Source organism: Siphateles boraxobius, unplaced genomic scaffold (genome assembly GCF_051911475.1).
Source record: "Siphateles boraxobius isolate OS27281-9 unplaced genomic scaffold, OSU_SipBor_1 86, whole genome shotgun sequence".
NCBI classification, from domain to species: domain Eukaryota; kingdom Metazoa; phylum Chordata; class Actinopteri; order Cypriniformes; family Leuciscidae; genus Siphateles; species Siphateles boraxobius.
Genome location: NW_027509215.1, coordinates 10,918,482 through 10,934,518, shown reverse-complemented (window position 1 = coordinate 10,934,518; position 16,037 = coordinate 10,918,482). Strand labels below are relative to the sequence as shown.

The 16,037-nt window shown below is 36.9% G+C and overlaps 1 protein-coding gene across 1 annotated transcript in view; it reads left to right on the top strand.

Moving 5' to 3' along the window:
• Positions 1 to 15,138, top strand: part of nop9 (NOP9 nucleolar protein) — a 36,092-nt gene extending 20,954 nt beyond the window's left edge. The window contains exons 7-12 of the mRNA XM_077222152.1: positions 593 to 785; positions 4,792 to 4,932; positions 7,623 to 7,742; positions 10,001 to 10,219; positions 12,832 to 12,937; positions 14,827 to 15,138. Coding sequence (XP_077078267.1) covers positions 593 to 785; positions 4,792 to 4,932; positions 7,623 to 7,742; positions 10,001 to 10,219; positions 12,832 to 12,937; positions 14,827 to 14,981 — 934 coding nt within the window. The 3' untranslated portion in view covers positions 14,982 to 15,138. The remainder of the gene's footprint in view (positions 1 to 592; positions 786 to 4,791; positions 4,933 to 7,622; positions 7,743 to 10,000; positions 10,220 to 12,831; positions 12,938 to 14,826) is intronic.
• The last annotated feature ends 899 nt before the right edge of the window (positions 15,139 to 16,037 follow it).

Here is a 16,037-nt window from a genome sequence, read left to right as displayed (position 1 = left end):
TTGTTTTTACGTCACAGCAGTTAAATCTGTGTCTGTTCAAACTTTCATATTAACAGGTTCATATATTTTTTCTCCGGTCCAGGGTTATTATCGTTAACTAAAAGCAAAACTATTAAAAACATTTATGTTCATGAAATAAAATATAAATATTAGTTGGAAAACTTAAACTACACAAAAGTTTAAATTTTGAAGAAGCACTAAAATTATTAACTGAAAATAAATAAACTAAAACCAAAATTAAAAATAAATTAAAGCTAAGTAATAAAAACTAAAAAGACGGACTAAAACTAAATCAAAATTAATGCTAATCAAGCGATAGATGGACTGTAAAAAATGATTTTTGGTTTAATTTAAAAAAGGAAGTAAACCTGGTTGCCTTCAAATTTTAAGTTCATCGAAATTAAAAAATTGAGTTGATACAATGAAGGAGATTAGTTTAATCGAAAGAAACTCAAAATATTATGTTATCTGAACCACATAAATGATCTAAGTTGATTTGATAAAAGAAAAAAATCTGTGATAACAAATGATGTTAATAATTTTTTACAAAGTGTATGTTGATTACTGACTCGTAACTCTGTTTCTGCTTCAGTCCTCTTCTGGTGTTCATGAAGGACCAGTCCGGGAGCCATCTCCTCCAGAAGATCTTCAAGTGCTCCCAGAAAGCTTTGCTGCGAGACGTTTACAGAAACCACCTGAGATCTCAGCTGATGCCTCTGGCTCTTCATCCCATCGCAAACTTCCCCATCCAGAGCCTGATCTCCGCGTCCACACCCTTCAAACTGGTGATGCGTTCTTCTCCAGTACTAGTGATGTCTCGCATCTTCTTCCCAGGGTTCCCTCGGATCCTTAACTCTTAAATTCAATTTTTTTTTCAAATGAAAGGAATAGTTCACCCAAAAATTAAAATTAGCCCATTATTTACTCTCCCTCAAGTCATCCTAGGTGTATATGACTTTCTTCTTTCAGACGAATACAATCAGAGTTATATAAAAAAATGTCCTGGCTCTTCCGAGCTTTATAATGGCAGTGAATGGCAGTTTCTGTTTTGAAGCGCTTAAAAGGGCATTTATCCATCATAAAAGTGCATCTATCATCATAAAAGTGCATCTATCATCATAAAAGTGCATTTATCCATCATAAAAGTGCATTTATCCATCATAAAAGTGCATCTATCATCTTAAAAGTGCATTTATCCATCATAAAAGTGCATTTATCCATCATAAAAGTGCATCTATCATCATAAAAGTGCATCTATCATCATAAAAGTGCATTTATCCATCATAAAAGTGGATTTATCCATCATAAAAGTGCATCTATCATCTTAAAAGTGCATCCGTCCATCATAAAAGTGCATCTGTCCATCATAAAAGTGCATCTATCATCTTAAAAGTGCATTTATCCATCATAAAAGTGCATTTATCCATCATAAAAGTGCATCTATCATCATAAAAGTGCATCTATCATCATAAAAGTGCATTTATCCATCATAAAAGTGCATTTATCCATCATAAAAGTGCATCCGTCCATCATAAAAGTGCATCTATCCATCATAAAAGTGCATCTATCCATCATAAAAGTGCATCTGTCCATCATAAAAGTGCATCTGTCCATCATAAAAGTGCATCTATCCATCATAAAAGTGCATCTGTCCATCATAAAAGTGCATCTGTCCATCATAAAAGTGCATCTGTCCATCATAAAAGTGCATCTATCCATCATAAAAGTGCATCTGTCCATCATAAAAGTGCATCTATCATCTTAAAAGTGCATTTATCCATCATAAAAGTGCATCTGTCCATCATATAAGTGCATCCGTCCATCATAAAAGTGCATCTGTCCATCATAAAAGTGCATCTATCATCTTAAAAGTGCATTTATCCATCATAAAAGTGCATCTATCATCTTAAAAGTGCATCCGTCCATCATAAAAGTGCATCTGTCCATCATAAAAGTGCATCTATCATCTTAAAAGTGCATTTATCCATCATAAAAGTGCATCTGTCCATCATAAAAGTGCATCTATCCATCATAAAAGTGCATCTATCCATCATAAAAGTGCATCTATCCATCATAAAAGTGCATCTGTCCATCATAAAAGTGCATCTATCCATCATAAAAGTGCATCTATCATCTTAAAAGTGCATTTATCCATCATAAAAGTGCATCTGTCCATCATATAAGTGCATCCGTCCATCATAAAAGTGCATCTGTCCATCATAAAAGTGCATCTATCATCTTAAAAGTGCATTTATCCATCATAAAAGTGCATCTATCATCTTAAAAGTGCATATATCCATCATAAAAGTGCATCTATCATCTTAAAAGTGCATATATCCATCATAAAAGTGCATCTATCATCTTAAAAGTGCATATATCCATCATAAAAGTGCATCTATCATCTTAAAAGTGCATATATCCATCATATAAGTGCATCCGTCCATCATAAAAGTGCATCTGTCCATCATAAAAGTGCATCTATCATCTTAAAAGTGCATTTATCCATCATAAAAGTGCATCTATCATCTTAAAAGTGCATTTATCCATCATAAAAGTGCATCTATCCATCATAAGTGCATCTGTCCATCATAAAAGTGCATCTATCCATCATAAAAGTGCATCTATCCATCATAAAAGTGCATCTATCCATCATAAAAGTGCATCTGTCCATCATAAAAGTGCATCTATCCATCATAAAAGTGCATCTATCCATCATAAAAGTGCATCTGTCCATCATAAAAGTGCATCTGTCCATCATAAAAGTGCATCTATCCATCATAAAAGTGCATCTATCCATCATAAGTGCATCTGTCCATCATATAAGTGCATCCGTCCATCATAAAAGTGCATCTATCCATCATAAAAGTGCATCTATCCATCATAAAAGTGCATCTGTCCATCATAAAAGTGCATCTATCCATCATAAAAGTGCATCTATCCATCATAAAAGTGCATCTGTCCATCATAAAAGTGCATCTATCCATCATAAAAGTGCATCTATCCATCATAAAAGTGCATCTATCCATCATAAAAGTGCATTTATCCATCATAAAAGTGCATCTATCATCTTAAAAGTGCATCCGTCCATCATAAAAGTGCATCTGTCCATCATAAAAGTGCATCTATCATCTTAAAAGTGCATTTATCCATCATAAAAGTGCATCTGTCCATCATAAAAGTGCATCTATCCATCATAAAAGTGCATCTGTCCATCATAAAAGTGCATCTATCCATCATAAAAGTGCATCTATCCATCATAAAAGTGCATCTACCCATCATAAAAGTGCATCTATCATCTTAAAAGTGCATCTATCATCTTAAAAGTGCATCCGTCCATCATAAAAGTGCATCTGTCCATCATAAAAGTGCATCTATCATCTTAAAAGTGCATTTATCCATCATAAAAGTGCATCTGTCCATCATAAAAGTGCATCTATCCATCATAAAAGTGCATCTATCCATCATAAAAGTGCATCTGTCCATCATAAAAGTGCATCTATCCATCATAAAAGTGCATCTATCCATCATAAAAGTGCATCTGTCCATCATAAAAGTGCATCTATCATCATAAAAGTGCATCTATCATCTTAAAAGTGCATTTATCCATCATAAAAGTGCATCTATCATCATAAAAGTGCATCTATCATCTTAAAAGTGCATTTATCCATCATAAAAGTGCATCTATCCATCATAAAAGTGCATCCATCCATCATAAAAGTGCATTTATCCATCATAAAAGTGCATTTATCCATCATAAAAGTGCATCTATCCATCATAAAAGTGCATCTATCCATCATAAAAGTGCATTTATCCATCATAAAAGTGCATCTATCCATCATAAAAGTGCATCCGTCCATCATAAAAGTGCATCTATCATCATAGAAGTGCATCTATCATCTTAAAAGTGCATCTATCCATCATAAAAGTGCATCTATCCATCATAAAAGTGCATCTATCCATCATAAAAGTGCATCTATCATCTTAAAAGTGCATTTATCCATCATAAAAGTGCATCTATCATCATAAAAGTGCATCTATCATCTTAAAAGTGCATTTATCCATCATAAAAGTGCATCTATCCATCATAAAAGTGCATCCGTCCATCATAAAAGTGCATCTATCATCATAAAAGTGCATCTATCATCTTAAAAGTGCATTTATCCATCATAAAAGTGCATCTATCCATCATAAAAGTGCATCTATCATCATAAAAGTGCATCTATCATCTTAAAAGTGCATCTATCCATCATAAAAGTGCATCTTTCCATCATAAAAGTGCATCTATCCATCATAAAAGTGCATCTATCCATCATAAAAGTGCATCTGTCCGTCATAAAAGTGCATCTGTCCATCATAAAAGTGCATCTATCCATCATAAAAGTGCATCTGTCCATCATAAAAGTGCATCTGTCCGTCATAAAAGTGCATCTGTCCATCATAAAAGTGCATCTGTCCATCATAAAAGTGCATCTGTCCATCATAAAAGTGCATCTGTCCATCATAAAAGTGCATCTGTCCATCATAAAAGTGCATCTATCCAGTTCTAGAAACAAACTTTTTTTGCATTATTTTCCTGTTAACTCTGTAAAGCTGCTTTGAAACACTCTGTATTGTAAAAGGCGCTATAAAATGTGACATCCCTTGACTTATATGCAAACACACTATAAAAGTGAATTTTGCATCTGATGCATCTTTAAAAAGGTCTTTAAAAGCCTTAAATATGACTTTCAAAAAAATGTGCAGAAACCATGTATTTCCTTTAACATGTGGCTCTTCTTTCCACCTGCTCAGTTCCTGAAGATCTTCGACGAGCTGATGGAGGGTTTCGAGGCGATTCTCGCGGCGGGGAACATCGCAGTGGTGGTGCAGATGGTGGAGAGCTGCGTTCAGTGGGAGGAGAGGCAGGGAGAACTGCTACAGCGCCTCCTGCAGGTCAGGAGGACTTACTGGGGTTTACCTTGGATGCATGTATAATATGCATGTATAATAGGGCCGCCTTAAAAGTATGTATTTAAAGGGATAGTCCACACAAAAATTATCATTCTGTCATCATTTACTTTCTCTCATGATATTCCAAACCTTTATGACTTCCGTTCAATATTTTGAATTATCATTTTGGTTCCCATTGACTTCCATTAACACAAACCATACAATGTAGGGATGGGTAAAAATATAGATTCATCAATGCATTGCAATTATTTTCTCAATTCAATATCGATTCATCAAATCCTATGAATCGATTCAGCCACCGGCCAGTGGCAGCGCTGTGGGCAACACTCTAGTGAGAGCGTTCAGCGTTGTACAAGACACGCTTTACCAAAACCGCAAGATGACGGACAGCAGCTGCACTCCCTGCACCGCCAACCAGGGACGTCGCTAGGCCTATTTTAGGGGGGCTGAAGCTACCCCAAAATGTTCCTAAGCCCCCCTAAATGATAAGAACCACAATAAGTCTCCGGGAGTCTCCCGCATATTGATCGTGGCTCCCTGATGTCCGCAAATTAGTTAAAATCTCCCGAAATCTAGAGCTCGTGAGCTTCCAACCGTGTAGCGCGCGCACGACAGAGAGGAAGAGAGCGAGAGTCCTCGCGTGTGTGTGTGCAAATGTGTGTGTGTGTGCCTCGCAAAGCACTTTTTTTTTATATGAGTATGCACATTTTGTGTTTCTGTTTACATTTCTGTTATAACTTGAATGTATAGACCCCTTTTCAGTTGGTAAACATGGTGACGTTTTTTGTGGGCGGAGCTTAGGTGGTGGCATGATAATCCCTCTGGCCGCTTCCCTAACGTTAGTAAGCAAGTTTTGTTAGGTTGTTTTTTAACAATGACTGGAGAAAATCCGATTTCATCTTAATGTGCAAGGTCACTCACTGTCCAGGACCGCGATTGTTATTTGCAAAAGTTAATTTTAACGGACGGAACCAGATTGGCCGACCCATAGCCGTTACACGCTCACTCAATGATGGACGATCTGACAGGATTAACGTTAACGCTAGGCTACCTCCAGTTGAGTGGCCTGACTTCTACACCTATCCGATAGAGAAACTGAGGGCATATAAATCTTTAGATGCCTAGAACTATGTGCTGAATGGTCACGTACAAGACTTGTGTGCTACGATCCGCAGTTCTGCCTAGCCGGCGCCAAGAAGACGACAATGTGAAGAGTGACATTACGGTGCAATTTTAACGATGTGAATATTTTCTAGAAATAAAAATTCCAGATACAGCATATTCATTTTTCATTGATTCTTGCACCCAACAACACAATAAGATGACATTTAATAATAATAATAACAATTTAAGCTCCTTATTATGTGGCCGAATCTGTGCTGGTTTGTATTGCCCGCCTGCAGTTTTCCCTTTGTTTTGCCTCCAGCTAACGCCGTGACGTAACCGTGACGTCGGCTCGAAATTGGTCTTTAGGAAGAAAGAAATATACTCAGTTACATGCACTTAAGAGGTGTGTTAATAAAGCACCTGTTTGTTACAGTTGTGGTTTGTATTCAACACATGTACAATATTGTACAGTTTGTTCTGCTAAATAAACCATGACAGGAAACATGCTGGGGTCAATTTGTTCTTAAACATTGGTAATACTGCACACATTATTTAAAAATATACTCCGGTACTATAATTACTTGTGTATTTACTAATTATTGAATCGATATCGAAGCTAATAAATCAATATCGAATCGAAGCCTCAAAAATCGAAATCGAATTTCTAACATTACCCAGCCCTAATACAATGGAAGTCAATGTGAACGGAAACTGTGTGGTAATCAACATTCAGCAGGAGAAAGAAATGCATCCTTTCATCTGTGTTGTTATTGTTTACTAAAACCATAAGAACATTTTGGTCACTTGAAATAAAATAATCATGTCGTGCATAAAACCAAAGAGATTTTGCTAAATAAAATAATCCTGGCAGAAGAATTGCGCGATAACTGTATTAGATATTTTTCCATCTGTATCATCTCAGTGAGGTTTTACGCACGCGCAGTAAAGCTGAATTTAGCGTTTTCTCATCCGCACTGTAACGCCTGAAAACGTTAGTGTGGACGGAGAGCGTTTTTAAACGAAAACCATGTTTTCAAATGTATCCGGATTAATGTAGACGCGGCCAGAGTCTTTCAAAATCACTAAATAAAAAATAAAATATGCCCAATGAAACCAATGCATCTCGTTTTTCAACACGTCACACTTCAACTCTATGTATTGTTCATCCACAGATGAAAATATTTAAAGGTCAAACCCCATTTTAAAGTATGGAAGAATGACTTGAAGCGATTTGTGAAATCTCTTCATTGGATGACGGATAGAAATGCCCTGAAACCGTTTTGGATTTGTTTATTGACCCTCACCACTTTGTTTTAGTTTTTCCTCTATGTGATCTTTCATCACGAATACAAATGTATGATTGTTGATTTATGCCTTAATTGTTTGTACTTGAATTCTCCATATTAATAATACAAAAAAAGTTCAGGGCAAAAAACAACAACTTTATGAATTGTTTATTTAAGCATACTGATTTTTTCTAATAGTATTCCTCATGAATAGTAGACAAAGTCTGGTATTTCATTAAGATCAGCTGATACTAAATGTTAAACTCCATTTCCCATCAGGCCTTTCACTGCAGTGAACCGGCGTCTCTGCAAGTTTCTTGTCTGCCTCTGTTTCTGTCATTCTTGACGTATGAGGTTTATTACAACACCGAGACAGCAGAGGGCGACTCCGTCACACAGGTGAGTGTGCATATAGAGGGCATTATGGGAACTTTGTCAAACGCCTTGTCCAAACACACACACACTTGCCGTGTTTGCTCTTGACCACTTGTCTACATGCATGACGTTTATTCCTCTATTTGGCCGAAGTGTTCAAGTATGCGTAAAGACTGCAAGTGTGTGTTAACTTTTGATTAATTGATGGGACACACTTATAGTCTTGCGAAAAAAGCAAGTGTTTACAGAGCTTTATTTATTATATTTTCAGTATATATTAAGTAAACTTCTACATGTCTGTTCAGTAGTCGCTATGTAACTAACAGAAGACACACATTTTAAGTTGTGGTGCTTCTAATTAAGTGATAAAATCAATTGCAAATGTTGTAGAAAATAGGCCCACACTCATCTTTGCACCAATTAAATGTGCAACACTTTGTTTTTACTACTAAATTATATGCATCTAATTCATTTAAATTACAGTGGAAATGTTTTCTTCGACATCTCACGATTTCGGGGCTCATGAGTTCCCGAACATAATGCATGATGGGATACGCTTAGGGCACTATGGCATTTTTAAGACACGGGACAGTTTTGTGCACTTACTTCCCGTTGCATGCACACGCTCTTCTCAAGTGTTCAAGGCCGCAAGTGTGGGTATTTGGACAAGGCAAAAATGTGCAACCAGAACGCAGCTGCGCGAGAGACTGTTTCCCACAATGCAATGCTTATTTGACTCGACCTTCCATTTCCAGTGTGGCAAAAATGAACGAAAAGTAACATCAAGCATCTTGACTCGATATTTGATCGGTTTACACATAATAACCATTATTTTCAAGTTTAACTACTAGATGCTGCTGCGTAACACTGGAAAAACACTAACATTGTGAAATTTTGAGATGTATTGTGATATATATAAAGGTTCTATGACTTGAAGAGCTTTATTTGAAAAATAAATGTAATTATTATAAAATAATTGGACTGATTTTGTCAGGGAGTAAATCTGCATAGAAATTTTAATATTATTAAAATTATTATTATTATTTAATAATTTAAAATGCCATTTTCCTCTTGAGTTTAGACCATCATTTAAAATTACTAAAAATTTTACAAATAATTGAATTTTAATAGTAGACCTGTAAAAATGCAGTCTTAACTTTTAAACTTTTAAGATCCAAGATCTTTGTTCGCCTTTAATGCAACAAAATGCATGTAACAACCAAATAGAAACTTTTAAGGAAAAACAAAGAAAAATAAATAAATAACCTAGAATTACAGTTATAGCATAAAGTGTACACCCCCTTTTATAACGAGGCATGGAATTATTATAACCAATCACATTCAAACTCTTACTAAAAAAAAAAAAAGATAATTCTCTGGTTCAGGGTTATTATCATTAACTAAAAGCAAAACTATTAAAAACATTTCTGTTAATTGAGATAAAGCTGAAATAAAATAAAATATAAATATTAGTTGGATAAGTTAAACTACACAAAATTAGAAATGTTGAAGAAGCAGTAAAAGTATTAACTGGAAATGAATAACTAAAACTGAATTTAAAAATAAATTAAACTTAAATAATATAAACTAATAAAATGACAAATCACATAAAATGAAGCTAAGATTAACATGAAAACTAAAAATATAAGCTTATTGAAAAATTAGTATTTAATACATTTTAGTATTCAGTATGTAAAGTGTAGTATTCAGTATGTAAAGTGTAGTATTCAGTATGTAAAGTGTAGTATTCAGTATTTAAAGTGTAGTATGCAATATGTAAAGTGTAGTATGCAATATGTAAAGTGTAGTATGCAATATGTAAAGTGTAGTATTCAGTATTTAAAGAGTAGTATTCAGTATGTAAAGTGTAGTATTCAGTATTTAAAGTGTAGTATTCAGTATGTAAAGTGTAGTATGCAATATGTAAAGTGTAGTATGCAATATGTAAAGTGTAGTATTCAGTATGTAAAGTGTAGTATTCAGTATGTAAAGTGTAGTATTCAGTATTTAAAGTGTAGTATGCAATATGTAAAGTGTAGTATTCAGTATATAAAGTGTAGTATTCAGTATGTAAAGTGTAGTATTCAGTATGTAAAGTGTAGTATTCAGTATTTAAAGTGTAGTATTCAGTATGTAAAGTGTAGTATTCAGTATTTAAAGTGTAGTATGCAATATGTAAAGTGTAGTATGCAGTATTTAAAGTGTAGTATGCAATATGTAAAGTGTAGTATTCAGTATGTAAAGTGTAGTATGCGGGTGACATGCTCTGTCTGTGTGTCCAGGCTTCTCCTCAGGCTTTCTCAGTATGTTATCACGGCTCTCGGCTGGTTCAAGCTCTGGCCGGGTTTAAAGAGCGATCGGTTCTGATGAACAGCCTTCATGACCTCTGCCCCCGTGACCTCTTGACCTTCGCCACCGACCCCTGCGGGAGCCACGCGCTTCAGGTGCTGGTGACGCTGGCCAGCGATAAGGGCCGGGGGAAGATCCTGAAGAAGATGGAGGTAAAGCTTCTAACATCACGCTGCTCAGCTCTGCCTGAATCTAGTTTTAAAGGGTCATTCCACCGGTGGAGACATGAATATGTATTGTAAGTGGGTCATATATGTAGTAGAATAGTATCATAAATTTCTAATTTGGGACCTTCTTGGCCGATAAAAGGCAGAAAATGACTTTTTAGTGCTTGTGGATTGTAGACAACAATCCCCATAGTGCATTGCAATGCTCAGCTCCGCAGACCACTCCCACTACAGTAGCTAGCTTAACTGCAAGATATTCGTGCAATGAACCTGCCACGTTAGCGTGTTAACAAGATGAAAATAAACTTACTTTACAGAAAGACGACCATTTGACCCTGTAGGCTTTGGCTGACGTTGCCAGTTGACGTTAGGTATTCTAAAGTAGGTCTCCAGGACGCCGCTATCAATATGGGGTGCGAAACTCGGGTGAGCAACAACACACACGTCCGTGTCATCCTCCGATTCCGTAGCACCGCTGGAATTCTCGGCAGCAGACAGACTCTTGTTCTGTGTCCATTGGCGCACAGTGAGAGCACAGGCACCACCAATCTGCCGCAGCTCGAGCCATTGCGGGCTCCTCGTCCTCGTCTTGTCGGCTGTGGTGACGGCAGCTTCAGCCGCCTCCGGTTCCTCCATAGCCCTCAGCTCCTCGTCCTTGTCTCGTCGGCTGTGGTGACGGCAGCTTCAGCCGCCTCCGGTTCCTCCATAGCCCTCAGCTGCTCGTCCTCGTCTTGTCGGCTGTGGTGACGGCAGCTTCAGCCGCCTCCGGTTCCTCCATAGCCCTCAGCTCCTCGTCCTTGTCTCGTCGGCTGTGGTGACGGCAGCTTCAGCCGCCTCCGGTTCCTCCATAGCCCTCAGCTCCTCGTCCTTGTCTCGTCGGCTGTGGTGACGGCAGCTTCAGCCGCCTCCGGTTCCTCCATAGCCCTCAGCTCCTCGTCCTCGTCTTGTCGGCTGTGGTGACGGCAGCTTCAGCCGCCTCCGGTTCCTCCATAGCCCTCAGCTCCTCGTCCTTGTCTCGTCGGCTGTGGTGACCGCAGCTTCAGCCGCCTCCGGTTCCTCCATAGCCCTCAGCTGCTCGTCCTTGTCTCGTCGGCTGTGGTGACCGCAGCTTCAGCCGCCTCCGGTTCCTCCATAGCCCTCAGCTGCTCGTCGCTATACTGTGGCTCATAAAGGTAGCCACGAACATCCGTTTCTACCATAACTTCGTCAAAATCCAGAATCTCCATAATGCATCCGCCTGTGTATTCAGTACCTTCGTCCATATTTTCAAAAAGTTTCTCTCGGTGAATCAAACGCACTGGCACTGATCTGATAGCTCTGTTAGCGCATTAGGTCCAGCCCCCTATGGGCGGGTTTGAAAGGGTGGGAACTAGTGCTTGTAGTCTTCACAGAAATCCCCCCCTTTTACACTTCCTCCTACAATGACGTAAAATGACGATTTTTGCGTCATTGTAGGAGGAAGTGAAAAAGGTAAATAGAGGATTTCTCTCGTCTCAGGGGAAAATGAAAGAGTGTTGCACGACCATTCACTAGTATGACTGGATTTCTAACAATGGAAATCTTAATGCAAATGGGTGGAGTGACCCTTTAATTATAGGGCTGGTATAATGGGCTTTTCACAAGATGTAAAATAAGGCTCTGATGTCCCTAGAGTGTGTATGTGAAGTTTTAGCTCAAAATACCACAGATATTTTTTTGATTTTATTTTGATTTTTTGATGATGAGCAAAAAACGCACCGTTTTGTGTGTGTCCCTTTAAATGCAAATCAGCTGCTGCTCCCGGCACAGGGGGCGGGGCTACAAGAGCTTGTGTGTGTGTGTGTGTGTGTGTGTGTGTTAGCAGCTCCGATTACCTCTTCTCAACATGGACTCACCCCATTTGTGTTCCCGGCGGGTTTATGTAAATTGTCACTAACCCTTGAAGAAGCTCATTGTTGTTCCTACCAGTCGATTGGTGTAGTCCAGGGGTGCCCAATCCTGCTCCTGCCGATCGACTGTCCTGCACAGTTCATCTACAACCCTAATCAAACACACCTGAAGCAACCAATTAAGGTCTTTACGATCACTTGAAAATTATAGGCAGGTGTGTTTGATTAGGGTTGGAGATGTGCAGGACAGTCGATCGGCAGGAGCAGGATTGGGCACCTCTGGTGTAGTCCTTAAAAAGCGATTTATGTAAAATATAATATCTCCCTTTGCTTTGAGCGTTGTAACTTTGCAGAAGTTGTTTATGTACAAACAGCAACATTACACACTAACTAAAGTTAAAATAGTGAAATCATAATCAATACCCCTTTAAGTTGAAACTCAGGTAATTTTTAAAGTGATTCTGAAAGACTTGGAGGCAGAAACATCTGTTTTTGTAGATGCTTTGCCTGACTTATGTATTGATTTACTTGTTTTATTTTTTTTAATTTGCCTGTGTTTTCTATATATGTATAGATGAATGTTATTTGTTAAACCCACGTGAGTTGTGTTGCTGATAATCTTGGCCCGGACTCTCATGTAAAAGAGATTTTTAATCTCAATGTGCTTTCTTTCCTGGTAAAATAAAGGTTATAATAATAATAATCAGAATCATGATATCTCTGCTGCAGGACATGTATGTGGATCTGGCGTGTTCGATGTACGGTAGCCGTTTGCTGGAGGCCGTGTGGAACAGCGCCACCATCAGTCAGAGACGGAGAATAGCAGACAGACTGGGTGAGTCCACATGTTTTCATGCAGATACAGCCGATTTTTCTCACTGGCTCGTTTACATGCACAACTTTAGTTTCAGTCGGACTGAATTCACTCCGGTTGATGAATCTGAATGTAGTGTTTACATGAACGCTAAACATGTCATCGGTTTGATGTGCGCGTTTATATGTCACAAGCTTTAATTTGGACAACGATGAGCAAAAAATAACAATAATTTGGGAATAAACAATGTAATAATAAAAATAATAAAATTAAATGAGAGTCTGAAGCAAGCAGATTTCTACATCATTACGCTATTTCTACGTCATTACGCTATTTCTACGTCATTGCAATATTTCTACGTCATTACGCTATTTCTACGTCATTGCGCTATTTCTACGTCATTACGCTATTTCTACGTCATTACGCTACCATTTCAACGTCATTACGCTATTTCTACGTCATTGCACTATTTCTACGTCATTACGCTACTTCTACGTCATTAAGCTATTTCTACGTCTTTATGCTATTTCTACGTCTTTACGCTATTTCTACGTCATTACGCTATTTCTACGTCATTGCGCTATTTCAACGTAATTACGCTATTTCAACGTAATTACGCTATTTCAGCGTCATTACGCTTTTTCTACGTCATTACGCTATTTCTACGTCATTACGCTATTTTTACGTCATTATGCTATTTCTACGTCATTATGCTATTTCTACGTCATTACGCTATTTCTACATTATGCTATTTCAACGTCATTAGGCTATTTCAACGTCATTACGCTACTTCTACATCATTACGCTATTTCTACGTCTTTATGCTATTTCTACGTCTTTACGCTATTTCTACGTCTTTACGCTATTTCTACGTCATTACGCTATTTCTACGTCATTACGCTATTTCTACGTCATTACGCTATTTCAACGTAATTACGCTATTTCAACGTAATTACGCTATTTCTACGTCATTACGCTATTTTTACGTCATTATGCTATTTCTACGTCATTATGCTATTTCTACGTCATTATGCTATTTCTACGTCATTACGCTATTTCTACATCATTATGCTATTTCAACGTCATTAGGCTATTTCAACGTCATTACGCTATTTCTACGTCATTATGCTATTTCTACGTCATTATGCTATTTCTACGTCATTATGCTATTTCTACGTCATTACGCTATTTCTACGTCTTTATGCTATTTCTACGTCTTTACGCTATTTCTACGTCATTACGCTATTTCTACGTCATTACGCTATTTCAACGTAATTACGCTATTTCAACGTCATTACGCTTTTTCTACGTCATTACGCTATTTCTACGTCATTATGCTATTTCAACGTCATTACGCTATTTTTACGTCATTATGCTATTTCTACGTCATTATGCTATTTCTACGTCATTATGCTATTTCTACGTCATTACGCTATTTCTACGTCATTAAGCTATTTCTACATCATTATGCTATTTCAACGTCATTACGCTACTTCTACATCATTACGCTATTTCTACGTCATTACGCTATTTCTACGTCATTGCGCTATTTCAACCTCATTATGCTATTTCTACGTCATTACGCTAGTTGTACGTCATTACGCTATTAATTTCCTGAATTAATTAATATTATTAATTAATACATTTTTCAGATGATGACTTGTAAAAAATAAAAAAACATGAATTAATTAATTAATAACTTTTCACCAGATGATTTGAGAAAAAAAATCATATAAATAAAAACATAAATTAGTTTATTATTACATTCAGAATGTAACAAAAGGTACATAGAATGAAAAGTTGAACTGCACAACAAATCTTTTAAATTTCAGTATTCAGAACAGGAATAAAAAATATAAGTATATGGAGTAGAGCATGTTGCACGAGTCGATCATGTTCTGCTCTCTCAGTCCCCAGTGAATCTCAGCTTCGACCCGATCGGTTTGCGAGGCACATTTGGGCCAAATTCGGTCTGACGTCGTTCCTGAAGCGACAGGGCGACTGGATGGAAGCGCAAACGGGAGAGTCGAAGAAGAGGAAGATGTTCAGGGATATTCTGGAGTGACGAGATCATTCACAGAGACGTTCCATAAACTCCTGTGGAAGTTGTTAATCATTCCAGCCGAACGACCGACGCCATCAGAGACATTTTAGTCACGAGGAAGTTTCATATAATCGCTTTTGAAGATGCATTTTTAAATAAAAAACATCAAAACATGCTATTATTGTGTATGTCTGTGCAACACAACTGACTGATGTATGTGACAAATCAACCAGAAGTGACATCGGTAACCTCAGGCCATAAATCATAAACACTGGATTATTGATCAAACTTTCACAATAGCATTTTTACACACATAATAATGCATATTTTTAAGTTCATCTGGATGCCGCCCATTAGGGCTGCAGAAAAAATTACATTGTGATGTTTGTTTTTCTATGATATTGTGGTGTGAAGGGGGTTTCATTTTCATGAGAAGTTATATTTTTAGATAATTTATGTAAATTAATGATTTTTTCACCGGATGACTTAGAAAAAAATCTTGAATTAATATAAATTAATGAATTATTTTATTAATTTAATTTAATGAATAATTCTGTGTTGATAGAAATCATGAATTTAAATGAATGAATTAATCATTTTTCACCAGATAACTTGGAAATAAATCATGGATAAATAAAAATTGAATACATTTTTCACCAGATGACTATAAAGAAATTATGAATTAATCTAAATGAATTTATTAAGATTTTTTTGCATCAGATGACTTGGGGGGGGGGGGGAAATCATAAAAATTAATGAATTAATAATTTTTCACCAGGTAACTTGGGAAAAAAATAATGAATTTAAATAAATGTACTTAGTACTTTTTCACCAGATGGTTTGGGGAAACACAAATCATGAATTAATATAAGTTAATGAATACATTTTTCATTTTTTAAATTTAATTAATACTTTTGACCAGATGAGTTGAATATCTCTATTTGGAAAATAATTAAACCCCAGAACGTCCCAATAAAAGAGTGGTTTTATAGTCACTGAATCAGCCTTCATAAATAAAAACATTAAGAATGCTACTCTTGCGTTTCTGTAAATGCACACAGAGTTCAGTGAAGGATG